This window comes from Rhincodon typus, chromosome 4, assembly GCF_021869965.1.
Source record: "Rhincodon typus isolate 14 chromosome 4, sRhiTyp1.1, whole genome shotgun sequence".
In the NCBI taxonomy this organism is placed as follows: Eukaryota; Metazoa; Chordata; class Chondrichthyes; order Orectolobiformes; family Rhincodontidae; genus Rhincodon; species Rhincodon typus.
This window is the reverse complement of record NC_063335.1, coordinates 11856699-11873405: the sequence shown is the minus strand read 5'-3', so window position 1 is coordinate 11873405 and position 16707 is coordinate 11856699. Positions and strand designations below refer to the sequence as shown.

General features: G+C 39.3%; 1 protein-coding gene across 1 annotated transcript in view; it reads left to right on the top strand.

Moving 5' to 3' along the window:
- Positions 1–16707, top strand: part of LOC109921245 (zinc transporter 8-like) — a 71281-nt gene that overhangs the window by 15806 nt on the left and 38768 nt on the right. Inside the window, exons 3-7 of the mRNA XM_048595646.1 lie at positions 4030–4176; positions 5515–5668; positions 9455–9641; positions 13738–13843; positions 16315–16449. Coding sequence (XP_048451603.1) covers positions 4030–4176; positions 5515–5668; positions 9455–9641; positions 13738–13843; positions 16315–16449 — 729 coding nt within the window. The remainder of the gene's footprint in view (positions 1–4029; positions 4177–5514; positions 5669–9454; positions 9642–13737; positions 13844–16314; positions 16450–16707) is intronic.

Sequence of the window (16707 nt, the reverse complement as noted above, 5' to 3'; positions counted from 1 at the left end):
AGCAGTATGACAGTTGGAGTTAACTGGCCAGAAAAAAAGTCCTAATAAATATCAAAATTTTGCCTGCTGCTGAACTCCTTATATGTCAGGAGGGCACCAGAGCATCAGGCTCTCTAAAATGGCCATAGCATCCCCTCAGTATATCACTGCCATGCCTTCCCTTTCCCTTCAGCTGACAATAGAAATACTCTTCAATCAACCGGTCACTTGGCTTTCTGAAGTGTTCCTGTTTGAGTTAATTCTAATCCTACCCAGATCAGCAGATTCGGATCTCTTTTTTTAGCTCTTTCCAGATGTGCACCAAGGACAGCTTTCTTGCTTACCAGTGGCTGTTCTCTCAAGCTACCTAATGCTAATTTTTCACTTACTGTCATTGGCCAAGTAGTCAGTGTGTCTGAATGTTGGGGGTATAACTTTTATTTAAATGACACCCTGCCTTTAAGATTAAAAGGTTATCCACATCCCTGGGCTTGTCAGGTATACCATCAGCTCCTTCCATGGTTCTGCAAAAGCCGGGTCTAGAATTAACACTCCAATTGTGGCAGATGAGCAGAAGCAGAGGCTGGGCAATGTTACAGAGACTAGAGCTAGGCAGATTGGTGATGGCGCAGATGTGGAATTGGAAATCATCTTGAAAATAGGTCAGTAATATTGTGAACATGCTGAATGAAGAGCCAGGAAGCAACAAGGAATGGAAAAGCATTAGTGGGAGTTGTCTATTGGCCTTCAAACAATAGTGCTGATGCAGGGGTGTAGCATCATGCAGGAAATTTGGGATGCATTCAGCAAGGGTGCTTCAGTACTAAGGAATGACTTTAGACACAGATTTGGGAAAACACATCAACAACAATATTGTGGCGGAGGAATTCCTGGAGCCACAAGCTGGTTTTTTAGACCAGTATGTTGAGCCCCAACTAGGACAGGCAATTGTCAATTTGTTTTTTTTTTGCAATGAGAGGGGTTAATTAATAATCTTAAATAAAAACCAAAAGAGCTACGGACAAAAATAGAAATTGCTGGAAAAGCTCAAGCAGGTCTGTAGAGAGAACCAGAGTTAACATTTTAGGTCAAGTGATCCTTCCTCACTACTCAAACAGTTCTGAGAAAGGGTCACTCAACCCGAAGAATTAACTCTGATTCTCTCCACAGATGCTGCTGAGCTTTTCCAGCAAGTTCTAATTTTGTCTCTAATTCATAATCTTGTTATGAGTGGTCCTGTAGGAAAAAAGTGATCACAACATGATAGAGTACTTCATTTGGATATAAAGAAAAATAGTCCAATCCAAAAATAAGATTCTAAATCTAAACAAAGGAAACTAGAATGTTTGAGGGGTGAGTTTGCTGTGATAGATTGGTAACTTAATTAATAGAAATGCCAGCAAATAAGCAATCATTGACATTTAAGGAATGAACGCACTGGAGCATTTATACATTATTTTTGAGCGAAAGAACACAATAGGAACCTTGGCCTAACTATGTTTAACAAAACAAAATTATTAGATCCACATTGGAGTCATAAAAAAATCCTAGAAAAGGTACCAAGCTGGGAGTAGTTTAGAATTCAGCAAAGGAGGACCAAGAGGTTCATTAAAATGGAGAAAACAGAGTTTGAGTAAACTTGAAAGGAACATAAAAGTGGACTGTAAGACTCTCTATAAGTATGTAAAAAAAAATGAAGACAAACAGTCTGAAATGGGAGAATTGATAACAGAGAACGAGGAAATGGCAGCGCAATTCAACGACAAATTTTGTTCTTTCTTCACAGAAGAAGGCACAAATAACTTCTTAGAAGTGCTAGGGAAGCAAGCATCTTTTGGGAAAGAAGAATCAAAGGGAATTAGTATTTGTAAAATACTAAAGTAGTTCTGGTGAAATTAATGGGACTAAAAACTGATAAATCTCCAAGACCTGCTAATCTACATATCAGGGGTATCTAAGGAGCTGGCCATGGAAACAGTGAATGTTTTGATTGTTATCTTTCAAAGCTCTGTAGATTTGAAACAGTCCTGGCAGAATGTTTAGTGTCAAATATAAAAAAAGAACATTGAAAGAGGAAACTAGAAATTATCGGCCTGTTAGCCTAACTCCAATAGTTGTAAAAATGGATGTGATAACATGACACTTAAAAAATACCAATGTTATAAAACAAAGACAACATGAATATATAAAAAGGAAACCATTTGTATCAAACTTACTGTATTTTTGAGAACATAACCAGTAGAATATATGCAGGAGAAGCAGTGAATGCAGTATATTTGGAATTTCAGAAACTTTTTGATAAAGTCCCACATTTCAGTTTATTGTGCAAGATCAAAGTACATGGGATTGGTGTCAATATATTGGCATGGATTGAGAACTGGATAGCCTACAGGAAACTGAGTAGGATTAAATGAGTAGTTTTTGGCTGGAACGTAGTGATAAGTGAGCTACTGTAGAAGATCAGTGCTTGGGCCCCAGCCACTCAGAAATATCTCAACAATTTGGATGAGGAAATCAAGTGTGATCTTTCAAAGTTTGCTGACGACACAGAACCAGGTGGGATTGTAAGTGGTGATGAGGATGTAAACAGGTTTCAAGGCAATTTTGAGTTGAATGAGTGGCAAATACCTGGAGCATACAGTACAATGTGGATAAATGTTAAGTTGCCCACCTCAGTAGGAAAAACAGAATGGCAGAGTATTAATTAAATGGTGATAGATTGGGAAGGGTTGTTGTACAAAGGGGTGTGGATGTCTTTGCTCACCAATCATTGAAACCAAGCATACAGGTGCAAAGCACAGTTAGAATGTTGGCCTTCATTGCAAGAGGGTTTGAATACAGAAGCAAGGAAATCATAGTGTAGCTATCTAGAGACTTAGTGAGACGACACCTGGAATATTACATGCAGTTTTGATTTCCTAACCTAAGAGAGAATATATTTGCCATAGAGGGAGTTCAATGAAGGTTCATGAGACTGATTACAATGATGGCAGTTTGTTGTATCTGGAGAGAATGAGTTGACTGGGGTTGTTTTCACTAGAGTTTAGAAACACATGAAATTCTGATGGGGAGTGGACAGACTGGATGTAGGGATATTGTTTCCCCTGGTGAGGAGGGAACCACTAAAAGGGGTCACAGTGTCAGGAAATGCAGTAGGCCATTTCAATCTGAGATGAGGAGAAATATTTTCACTGGATTGATGAATCTGAACAATTCCTAATCACAGAAGGCAATGGAACTGAAGTCACTTGTTCTAATACTTTCTTTGTTGATTCAGTTTCATACCTCATTTGATAATAGTCCTGACATTGTCAGCGGTCCTTTGGAATTGAGGATGATATCTGTCAGGCTAACTGTGTCTTCAGATGACTGAGGAGGCCAATTTTCCCATTTTGGGGGGCACCCTGTTATATGGAGAACTGCAATTTGCAGCCAAGGTTGGTTTCCATTTCTTTCCTCTGCTGTTGCCATTCCACCTTGTGATTGAGTCAATCAGCCTTGAAATGGCTTGCACCTTGATGGATCAGGAGGATCCATCTGAGGTGGTCAGCTTTGCTTTTTCCTCCAGGTCAGTGGTTTCAATGCCTCCTTACTTTAACTGGACTTTGAGAGTATCCTTGTAGGTTCTTCTTTGGCCGTCCTTTCAGTATTGGCCAGCAGAGAGGTAGAAGAACACAGCCTGCTGAGGGAGGTGGTTTTTGGGCATCTAGACATTGGCCCTTCCATTGGGGTGGATTTTTCAGGAACAGGGCTTTAATGCTGGTAGAGGCATCATCATGCAGGATGCTGGCATCTATCTGGAGATCATCCAGTTTGACCCCCAGGACTCAATGTTGACACTATTGATGGAAGCTCTTGAGGATCTTCACATGCAACAGCTTGGAACATTCGACTATCGTAAGGAGATTATAAACACACGTCAACATCGTGATTATAATAACTGTATAAACAAAGGTCTATGACTAAATAGAATGAAGTTGACTAATGACCAGGTCCATGTAGAATTACTCCATTGTGTTCTATGATTTAATTTTCTATGATTTCTCTCAGGTGGCTATCTAGCAGGGAGCTTGGCTGTTATGACCGATGGAGCTCATCTTTTAGCAGATGTCACAAGTTTTCTGATTAGCTTGTGTTCATTATGGTTATCGTCAAGACCAGCCACAAAGAGATTAAACTTTGGATGGTACAGAGCAGGTGAGAATTTCAGAAAAGTACTTGAAGTTAACTGGAAACATTAGGACTTATTGAAGAGAAACAATAGTTTTTCCAGAATCTATCAAGTGTAATTTAAAAGTTCAGTAATGTTTTGGTTTGGGTATTCCTTATCAAAATACTGTGGAAGCCAATAGTTCAAATGACTTCTTTCTGTCCTGGAAAATTCGATGTAGTTAACAGCTGGTATCAGATAAGTCACTTGTCGAACAGCCAGCTGGTTTTCTGTTACTTTTGTTTCATGAAGTAATACTATTTGTGTGTCCAGGACAGTGCAAATAATTGTGTTACTGATCTCTGGCAATTGATTTTCTTTGTCATGTGTGAAACTCTGGAATTCCCTCCTTAACCTACTATACCTCTCATAACTATTTAAAGACTCTAATTAAAGACTAGCCCATGATCAAGATTTAGGACATCTGACCCAAAATCTCCCTATGTGGCTCAGCATCAAACATTGCTTGATAAAATTTGAGACACCTTGAAATGTTTTACATGTTAAAGATACTATCTAAACACAAGTTGTTATTTGCTAGTGACTATAGTCTTTTAAATTAACCCTATTTCTGCCAAACCAAAAAAGAATTTGCAGATGCTGGAAATCAGAAACACATACAGAAATTGCTGGAAAAATTCAGCAGGTCTGGCAGTATCTGTAGAGAGAAAGCAGAGTTACCATTTCAGGTCCAGTGACCCTTCAAAGTTATTTATGGCAATTAAGCCAAATTGAAAGTTAACAATCCTTTAATGGGGTACGGTAACAAAAATCAAAAGTTGAAAGTAAATATAAAAAATGAAACTAAATTATCACTGAGGGTGGTTACAACGCACTCCAGTTCATGTGATGTCCACCAGTTACAGGCCTTAAGCATGCCACTGGACATCTTGGTTCCTTCTCCAAGGACATCCGGCGCACATGTAACTACAGGAGAGAGGTAAGAAGTCTGGCATAGGGACCCCCTCCACTGCCCATTGCCTGGACTTGACTCGTTGTTTATGGCCACTTTGACCAGGCCCACACACAGGCCCATGAGAAACTGCCCATTCCTCACTGCACCAGGCGACCAAAGATCAGGGACATTGGGCTGAAGTGCTGCCAAAAATTCATAAACAGCTCTCAAGAAATGAAAGAGGGTCTGCAACCTAGTGTAACCTGTGTATATGTGGAATACAGATTCATCAAGGTTACAGTAAATAAAGGTTGCCTGGGAGTTTGTGCTCCATCTTAAACATCTATTGCAACGGAATGCTGTATGTCAAATCATCCACTGGTGTTAATGTGCGAACCAGTCTTACTAATTCCAATTTCATTTTTACTAGAAATTCTTGGTGCACTGTTCTCAGTGATCACAATTTGGCTTGTAACAGGAGTGTTGGTCTACCTCGCTTGTGTAAGGTTGGTTCGTGCTGAGTATGAAATTGATGGATTGGTCATGGTTATAACATCTACCTCTGCAGTAGTGGCAAATGTAATGTAAGTTAACTTTCATTAACGCTTTTTGCTGCTTCCTTGTATATACTGCTTTTTCAATGAGAAATTCCTTAAATTAATTTTTATTTTAAATGTATGTTTATAAATGATATACATTGGAGTAGAAGTAGGCCATTCAACCCATAAGTCTGCTCTGCCATTTAATAAGATCATAGCTGATTTGATAATCCCTCAAATCCACTTTCTTATGTTTTCCCCGTTACTCTTGATTCCCTAATGATTAGAAATCTGTCTATCTCTAACTATGATGGCTCTGATGATTATATATGATTCAATCATTCACTGACTGTTGTCATTCAAGTAACATGGAATCACAGAAAATCGAAGCAGGAGTAGGCTTTTGGCCCATCAAGATTGCTCTGCCGTTCAGTATGTACATGTTTGACATTCTATCCCCGTGCATCTTGATACCATTGGTGTCTAAAAATCTATTTCTTCCTTAAATATATTAATTGACTTGGCCTCCACAGGTTCACCGGTCTGAGTGAAGATATTTTCATTATCTCAGTTCAAAATAGCCAACTATATGTCCTGAGACCATGACCCTCTGTTCCAGGGCCCCTGAGAAGAAGAAACATCCCCCCTGCATCGAATCTCTGCAGTCTTGTCAGAATTTAATGAGATCTCCCTCATTCCTCAGAGCTTTACTTGGTACAGGTCTAATCAACCCTACCTCTCTTAGTAACACAATCCTGTCCCCCTTAGACATCAGTCTCATGAACCTTCACTGCCCTCCCTCTATGGCAAGTGCACCAAGTGTACCCTTTGGCAAGAGTATCCTTTCTTGGGTAAGAAGACCAAAACTGCATGGTACTCCAGGTGTGGTCTCATGAAGGCCCTGTACAGGAGCATTAAGAAATCCTTGCTCCTGTAACACATTTGCAGTGAAGGCAAACATACCATTTACCTTCCTAACCAGTTGCATCACCCACATTTCTTTCAGTGATTGATGAACAAAGACACCCATGACCTTTTGTACTACAACGTTTTCCTTTCTATTGTTTAAATAATATTCTGACATTCTGTTTTGCATACCTAATAGATATCCTCACACTTATCCACGTTTTGCTTGTTCTGTCATGTATTTTCCCAATCACTCAACTTGTTTAAATCACCTTAAAGTCTCTTTAAATACAAATTTGATTCCCTCATTCACATTGTTGCTATATATTGTGTGTATCTGGGTCCCTGCGATACCCCACTCATCCTCACCTTTCAGTCTGAAAATGATCCATTTGCTATTCTCTGTTTCCTGACTGCCTGCCCATTCTCACTCCATGCCAATATATTACCCCAATCCTACCCCAGTATATTACCCTAATCCTATGTGCTTTAATTTTGAAAGATAACCTCTCTTTTTGAAATAGCTTCCTGAAAATCTGAATATACTGTCTCCACTGTTTCTTCCTCATCTAATCTACAAATTACATCCCCAAAAACTGTAGTAGGTTTGTCAAATATGATTTCACTTTAGTAAATCAATGTTTATTTTGTCTAATTTCATTGGTATTTTCTAAATGCCCCATTATGATGCCCTTTACAATGGACTGTAACATTTTACCTACTCTTAATGTTAGGCAAAAATATTTTCTCCTTTCCTCCTTTTTTTAAATTGTGTATTACATTTACCATCCTCCAATCTGCCAGGGCTATTCCAGAATGTACCAAATCACATCCAATTTATCTGCTACTTTGATGGCTATTTCCTTTATGCTGGAATATAGATTATGAGTCCTTGGGGATCTAGACATTTTAGCAGTCTAGATGCTTCATCTCACAGCAAGCAAGTTTCAATTCAATTGTGTATAAATAGCATTCTGAAAGATATTATTTTCCTAAATAAACGATCACCATTTTGAAATTACAGGAAGGAATGAACCATTTCTCTACTCATTTAGATAGAGTTTTAATGCAATTCTGTTAAATGAATTAAAGAGGAGATTTAAATGAATGAGTTAAATATTTATTCGTGTTACCTGACTATGTTACCAAGGATGCTATTTTTAAATTATTTAAATTTTCAGATTTCGTAGAATCATGCAATGCAGAAAAGGGCTATTGTATCTCTACTGGCTCTTTGAAGGTGTTGCGCATTTTGTCTCATCCCCTGCTGTTTCACCATGGCTTTGCAAAAAATTACATTTCATATGTCCAATTCCCTTTTGAAAATTGATGTTGGATTTGCTAACCCCACATCTTCAGGTATTACATTCATAACTTGCTGTTTAAAATAATTCCTACCCCGCTTCTGATTCCTTTGCTAATGATCTTAATCTGAGTCTGTTAGTCTTGCTGGCCTATAGTTGCAGATTTACCCATCTCTTATTTTTTGAATGGAAATATCATATTTTCAAATCTCCAGTTCTTTGACATCACTCCTGTATGTAATAGGAATAAAGCATTGTAGTCAAAGCCTATGATATTTCCATGTTTACTTCCTTTGGCAACATAGGATGCATCCCTTCTTGACCTGGTGACTTGCATTTTGAGCTCCAACAGCCTTTTAACTGCATCCTCTTTATCTAATTTAATCTTAGAATCATAGAATCCCTACAGCCCATTGAGTCTGCACTGACCCCTGAAGAGCAGCCCACCCAAGCACAGCTCCTTACCTTTTGCTATTATTGCCATGGTTAAAACACCTAGCCTGCACATCCCTGGACACTACAGACAATTTAGCATGGTCAATCCACCTAACCTGCACATCTTTGGACTGTAGGAACAAACCAGAGCAGCCACCTGAAACTCACAAAACAGCGGGGAGCACAGGCAAACTCTACGTAGTCAACCAAGGCTGGAATCAAATGGGTACCTGTTGCTGTGAGGCAACAGTGCTAACCACTGAGCCATCATGAAGTCCTTATCCAATTCTTCTACTCTATCAATGTCATGTCTTCTGATGCCATTAAAATGCTCTTTTTGTGAAGGCAGATGCAAGCTAATATTGAAGCATGTCATCTGCCTTCATAAGATTTCCTTTTTTGGTCAATAATTGTCCTGTATTCTCTTTGACTACCTTTACTTTCTTTACATCTTTCCAAGATTCGGTATTCCCTGTCATTTTGCCTCATAATCCTTACTCGTAAATTCTCTTTGCCCCTCTTAACTTTTTCAGTTCTCCTGCATTTTTTTTGTCTTTTGCTTGATTCTCAACAATATTATAAACCTGTTTTACCCTATTATTGTAGCATAATAAAAAAACAGACAAAAACATAAATATTCTTGTTTACCTCTAAATGTGCAGAGCATTATAATCACTCTCATCCTAGCTTAGCTTTCACCAATACATTTCTCTCGTATAATCACTTACAAAATAAAGCATTTGTATTCATATATGACCTTCCATAACCTCAGGATCTCCAATGTTAATGAAATACTTCTGCAGTTTAAGTGAACAATGCAGCAATTGTAATCCAGGACATTTTACACACAAATAGCAACAAGTCTCAGTAGTCAGGCACAAATTGAACATTCAAGCTTCAAATTGACACAGAAAATTGCTACCACTGAACCAAGGCTTTTATAATACTCATTTATATAATTGAGAGAATAAAATATTGTAATTCTTAAAAGAAAAAGAAAAATGGTTCTTATTCAATGAACAGCAGAAACCGACCCTGACCACTATTACAGTTTCTGTGATGAGACAAATGTAAACCAAAATCATAATTGTAAATATGTGTATATAAATGTTCAATCTAACAGCTACTTAACGACAATTTTCCACTGAAACCTGATGCAAAACTCATCTAACTTTGTCTTTTGCAGAATGGGATTGGCGCTTCATCAGGGCGGACATGGCCACAACCACAGTGCAACTTATTTCGAACATGCAGTGGAATCTGTTCACAGCCATCAGCCAAATGCCAGCATTCGAGCTGCTTTTATCCATGTTGTTGGAGATTTCTTACAAAGCCTGAGTGTGCTAATTAGTGCCCTTATAATTTTTTTCAAGGTCAGTTACTATATTATAACTTTTGAATTCTAGGTCAACAAACTTTTCAAGTCCCATTTCATTCTAATATTTTTCTTCAAATAGATGTACAAATTACATATGCTGATCTGGTACACCTTGACTGAGTTTCCAAGCTAAGCTATAAGAAAGCAGCTTTCCAAAACAACTAACTCCAAGCTACACCCTCACAGCTAGACTGGAGGAGGAAGTACTATGTATTTTTATTACTTCAAACTGGAACAGTTATTGCATGCCTTTTTAAAAGGTAAATTTACAAAGCAAGTTTACAACACATATTCAACTCGACATGAATTTCATGTCTCTCATCCCTTCTGCTGTTTATTCCCAGCATTTTGTTTTTATTTCAGATTTCCAGCATCCGCAATATTTTAGTTCTGAGTTTACAACAGAACCCACCACTAAATCCATTTTCATTGATTCACAGAAAAACTCCATATAGAATGAACATTGGCTGACTTTTTTGTACACTTTTCTAAAGCTCAGCATCTAAACACCATACCTCTCCATGCTGCAAAAGATGACATTAACAGTATGCAGCAGGCCTGGGCCCACACAGGAGAGAATATGAATTTTGGTTTGACCGGGCAATCTGAATAACCCATGTTTAAATTCTAGGACCCTGTGATCATAGATTGAAAAGAGCAGGGAAAGCTGCAAGTCTCTTAAAGCTCGCAATGAACATCATCTTTTTCATGTTATTTCTTTCCATTTACTCAATAATGTAGTCACTCGGTTATTTGTTTAAATATATATTGCTGCAAAAACAAACTAGGGGCTGAAATTTCGTTTGTGGTTCCTCATTCTGCAGTCAAGAGGAAAAGCAATGAGGAAACTTGGATATGCTGACAGATCTTTGCTCTTCACAAGGAGCGTCATGGATTCATTTCTCCTGCAAGCATAATGGGGATAGGAAAACGAGGCAATATACTGATGTATGATGAAAGGAATCTCCTCCATGTGATTTGAAACATCTATTCTTTGATAGTCTTACCCATTAGGACTCAGCACCCATTAGGACTCAGCACTACAACAGTAACCTAGGAAGGCTCACTTCCAAGGTTGAGGAACAGTACGTGCCCTGAGTCCTCCAAATGGTTTGCATATTGCACTTGCAATCAAGAGCAGTTTCTGATCAGTTGGAAGATTCACACACTTGGCCAGAGCAATAGCAGGTCACTGAATCTTTTGTGACACTGAATCCGAGTTTGCCAGTGCTTCCAGAGGCGTTCAATATGCAATTTGTATCATTTGCTCTTCTGCTCATGATGAGTGCATCTTACAACCTGCTAGATAGATGATGTCCCTCCTATTACTTATCACCTGCACCAGAATGACCAGATCACAGTCACTGTAACATACAGTCAGTGTATCCTGGTTCTGCTGGCTGTTTTTGACTGCTAACATTCCTAATGTTGGGTTAAGTGAAGTACATGGGGTAGTATCTGTATTGTCTGTGTGTGTTGGGCATTACTGCTTGGCACAAAGACATGATGGGGTTTTGTGTTTTGAACACCAGGGTCAGGTTCACCAGGTAAAGGGTTGGTTGTGCCACTGTTGCTATTCAAGTGGCAAAGTGACATGAGTTGACACTGTGCAGCATTTATCAAGGGCTCCTTAAAGGGCACATGTCTTGAGACAAAATAAGGCTAGGAGTTGATGGGTGTTTTCTCAGCATTTGGTGTCCTCTATTAAGGTAGGGAGAAGGTAGTATCAGAGATTGAGTCGAGGTCTGAATGTGTAGTGCAGTCCCTCAACAAATATGCTGTATACCCTTGTAGAGCTGTCATATTGGCAGAAAGTATCCATTCGCAAGGGAGACCGGGGCTAGCAGACTGCTCAGAGCTGTGTCTTGACAGGCAGCAGACCATGACAGTGGTATGGATCATGCAATGAATTGGAAACTATAGTGACAGTTTCTTCATACTGAGCAAACTTTCACGGGTGCTGTTAAAGGAGCTGCAATGATTCGCTACATTGCATCTCATAGATCATACGCTGTTCTCTGGTGGCGAAGGACGTAAATGTGTAAGCTGATGGATGGAGTACTAAGAGATTATTCTGAACAGTGTTGAGGTCCTTCCAGGTGGTGAGAGAGTCAGGACGTAGGTTACACATCACAGAATTGCAAGCCTCTCTTCTGCTCTTGTCGTCAGAAACCTATATGGCTGGTCCATTTAAGTTTCTGCTGAATGGTAAGGACCAAGGATGCTGATGATTTGGGATTCAGTAATGGTAAAACCACTGAATGTTAAGGGGAGATGGTTAGATTCTCTTCCTGGTCGCTGCCTGACATGTGCAACGCAATTGTTTCTTGCCACTTGTCAATCATGAATATTGTCCATGTATTGCTGCTTGGAGGTATCGACTGTTTCAGTACCTGAGAAGTTATGAGGTGGTGGACCTAGTGGTCATTTCACTGGATTAACCCCAGGCTAGTGTTCTGATGACTTTGGTTCAAACCCACCATGGTAGATGGCAAAATTTGAATTCAGTAAAATCTGGAATAAGAAGCTAGCCAAATTGTAACCATCTAACTGCTGTTGATTGTCATAAACACCACCACATTCTGACAAAGGATGACTGGACTCAAAAAACGTTAATTCTGTTTTTCTCCCCACAGATGCTGCCAGACCTGTTGAGTTTCTCCAGCCCTTTCTCTTTTTATGTCGTAAACAACAATCTGGCTCACCAATGTCCTTTAAGGAAGGAAATCTGCCATCCTCATCTGGTCCAGCCTACATGTGACTCCAGACCCACAATATGGTTGATTCTTAACTTTTCCCTGGATAATCAGGGATGGACTATAAATGCTAGCCTAGCCATTGACACCCACATCCCACAAATGAAGGACAGAAAGACGTTGATGAAGCAGCAAAAGATGGTTCGGCCTAGGACACTCCCCTGCAGAACTTATGCAGCAATCTCCTGGGGCTGAGATGTTTGGTTTCCAACAGCAATAACCATTTTCCTTTGTGCTAGGTATTACTCCAACCAGTGGAGTATATTCCTCCATTCTCATTGATGCCAATTTTACTATGGCTCCTTAATGCCATATTTTGAAGGGCACTCCCTGTTATCTCTGAATCATAGATGTTTACAGGACAGAAGGAGGCCATTCAAACCTTCATGTCACGAGAGGCTATAGCAGTATAAGTGAATACATAAATACTACTTGAATGCTGAGAGTTTCTGACTCAATCGCTCCTTCAGGCTGAGAGTTATGGGTTCCCACCACCCTCTGGAGTGAAGAAACTTCTCCTCAACCTTCATCTTAGCCTTCTGCCCATTTTCTTAAATTTATACTCCTTGGTTATTGATCCCTGCACTAATGGAAAACATGCAGCTCTGAGGAAAACAATCACATCTTATCCAATCTTTCCTTGTATCTGTGTATTCCTGCCCAGGCAACGTCTTGGTAAATCTCCTCCACACCCCCTCCAGAGCAATCATGTTGTTCCTATAATGTGGTAACCAGAATTGCCCACAGTACTCCAGTAGGGCCTAATCAGGTTTTATACAGTTATAGCATAACCTCCCCACTCATGTATCCTGTTCCTTGGCTAATGAGCCATGTCTGCAATCCAGCTCTTTGGCCATATTTGGATCAAGGTTTTAAGGAGATCTAGAACCAAATAGAACCCAAACAAAACATTGCTGAGCAGGTTATTGCTTTGTAAGTCAACACCTTCCATCACAATACTGTTGACTTTGAGATTTGACGGGTCTGTAATTGGCTGGCTTGGATTAGTCCTGCTTTTTATAAGTGGGACATAGCTGGGAAATGTTCCACTTTGTCTGAAATGCAAACTATTATCAAAAAATGAAACCTCCACTACAGGAAGCTAATAACCATATAGGCATTAGTAATAAGATGATTCAGCACCCAGCAAATTTGCCATAGTTTTACAAAGCATGGGTAGAAGTTTTATCATGAGTGCATGGGTCATGAACATCTGAGAAGGAAGGAAGGAAATATAAAGCATTAAATATAGTTTTTACTCACTCTATTTTATGTGCTTCATGGAGACGTCTAATAAGCATTTTGAAAAAGTATCACTATTCTTGTCTGTTCCAGCCTGAATTCAAAGTAGCTGATCCTATCTGCACGTTTATTTTCTCTGTGTTTGTTTTGGGAACAACAATCACCGTTCTGCGAGATATTTTGTTGGTGTTGATGGAAGGTAATTCTTTTTGGCTGTGTTATTCACATTTTATTTCTACTGTTATTTCACTTCAAGTGATTTTTAGATAGCTTTGATAAGAGGAAGTTTGGGATTTTGTCATATACACAACATTGGCTTCATGATGCCCTCCTGGCTCTATGAAGCACAATGGGAACAGAACTTAATTATTCACACAAAGAATAATTGGCGTATGGATGAAGTTACCAGATTAAAAATTTTATGAATGGACTCAAGAAGCAAGTAGGTATCCATCTTGAGAAATGATTGTGTGGTAGCCCTGTGCTAGTTATAATGTATCTGAAAGTGACTACTCACTTCAGAGATTAGCTACCCTCTGGTGTCAGTATTAAATACCACCTGATTGTTTGACTTCAATCACCTTTGTGTCAAACTTAACTGCCCACTACATGGTCTATACATGTGGTCTCAAGTTTGTACCAGATTTGCAAACCACTTGACCTCTTCAATCCTATAAACAAGAAACCTGGCCTGTCCTTAAATGTCACTAAAACAAAACTTGTATTAACCCATGCATGGCCAGCCATATATTTTATCATATACATTGAAGTAGAGACACTGGAATATGCTGAGCACTTCCATACCTTGGCAGTCACCTCTCTCAAAAGGATAACTTTGACAACAAAGGACTCCCTACATGGAGAAAAAGTCTTAGGGTTAAATTTACCCCAGCAATTTTAAAGATGGGAGAGTTGCATGTAAAATAAAAGGGCAAGCAAGCTCACTGTCTTCCTTCACAGCCCATCCTGTCCCTTGTGTAGGGGCTGGGAAAGACATCAAGCAGTTAATTTACCTTTCATCCTACTGAGGCCCTTAGGTAAATAAATTCTAGCCATTTAAGGACCTCATTCTGCCTCCATTGCAATGTGTGCGGCTGGGGAAGATGGCCAACCAGGCAAGTTTCAGAGCATGGGGTGCGGGGGTGTGGGGAGTGAGGGGTGGGGAGTGGGGCAGGGCTGGTGTTTGTCTCCAATCTTGGTATTTTAAGGGATGTCCTGCCCATGTGTCCAAAGATGTGAAACGACAGTCAGCTGCTCAGTCACATGAAAACCTATGACAGAAACTCACCAACAGAGAGAAAGTGCTGGAGAAAACAGCAAGTTTGGCAGCATCTGTGGGCAGAAAAAAATGAGTTAACGTTTTGAGCCTAAATTCACCGCACCAAGTACATGTCATCCTCGAATTGAGGGACGACACCTAATTCCTCATTATAATAAACAAGGAACCGTGGATGCAGGAGACCTGAAACAAACAAAAACAAAAATTGTTAGAAAAAGTCAGCAGGTCCGGCAGCATCTGTAGAGAGAAAAGAGTTAATGTTTCAAGTCCAATGATCTTTCTTCAGAGCCCTCAGACCCTTCTGAGTTCTGAAGATAGGTCACTGGATTCAAAATGTTAACTCTGAAGAGAAAACAAAGATGTTGCCAAACCTGCTGAGTTTCTCCAACAATTTCTGTTCCTGTTTGTTTCTTGATTCTCTGTCACCTTTGTTAGAGTCCCAGCCCATTTTCATAAAAACTGTAAGTAGTTAGAGCTATAATAGGTTTTAAGGAAGTACAAATTTCAGGAAAGGGTATGATTAAAATAAAAACAAAAGAGGATCTGTGATAGCATGGAAAGTACAGATTTGACAATGACAGACTCACTGAATTTGAGAGAAAGTCAAATGGGATGGCAAAGAGCATACCATTGCTTGGTAAATGTCAGTGCATTTTTTCACTGTCAAACCATACAAACAATCTGAAGTTCTGTGCTTGGGTCAAGAATTCTGTTTTGTGGATGGAACATAGTAATAAACAAATGGGTATGATAAAGTGCACAATGTCGGGCATTTTAGTCTTGGGCAGGTGGATGTTTTCACCTATTACAGTCATCATGAAAGCACCTAGAATAGATACCAATATGGGTTTGTATGTGTAAATATGGATATAATGTGAAATATATGGGAAATTTCTTGGCAATGCAGACTTAAACATTGCTAAAGAGAGACGAGAATCTTTTCATCTTGCACTTATCAGAACTAGGACATAAGAAACAGACTTGAAAAAAAGACACCATTTTATACAGAATGAGAAGAGGTGCTGGTCAATTGGGCCTAATTGCCATGGCACAACAGTTAACTGTCAATCTTAATTCTCAGACCAGACAAGTAGGTTCTGATCAGTGTGCTGTCGTATGGGTGCAGCAGAGTTGACCTGTCTCTCTGACCCCTTTTTTTTTGAAAAAAAAGTAACAATGGATATACAAATTCATTTTGCCTACATAAAACAGGGTCCTGAGTATTTATATATGAACTTCAGCTCCCACAAATGCAGGTTTTTTTGCACTTTTTCTTGTTCTGATTAGTGCAAGACAAAAAAAGCTTCAATTTCTAGTCTCATTTTAGCAATGTTTAAAATATGTAGAACATTACTAGTATTTTATTTAATGTTATTTATTTTATCATCAAGGTGCACCTGCTGGACTGAAGTATATTGCAGTGAGGGAAAAGATTCTTGCAGTTAATGGAGTGAAAACAGTGCACAGCCTTCATCTCTGGGCTCTTACTTTGAGCCAGGTTGTTATTTCAGCTCATGTTGTTACAGGTCAGTAAAGAAATAGCACTAAATACAATTTTCTGGCTTCATTCACTTAGCAATACTGATATTAGTTATACTTGCTTGCTTAGCTATACTTATTAGTAGTTAGTAGCAAATATGAGATCAATACCATTAATAGAGATAGTAGGAACTGCCAATGCTGGAGAATCAGAGACAACAAGGTGTAGAGCTGGATGAACACAGCAGGCCAAGCAGCATCAGAGGAGCAGGAAAGCTGACGTTTCGGGTCTAGACCCGAAACGT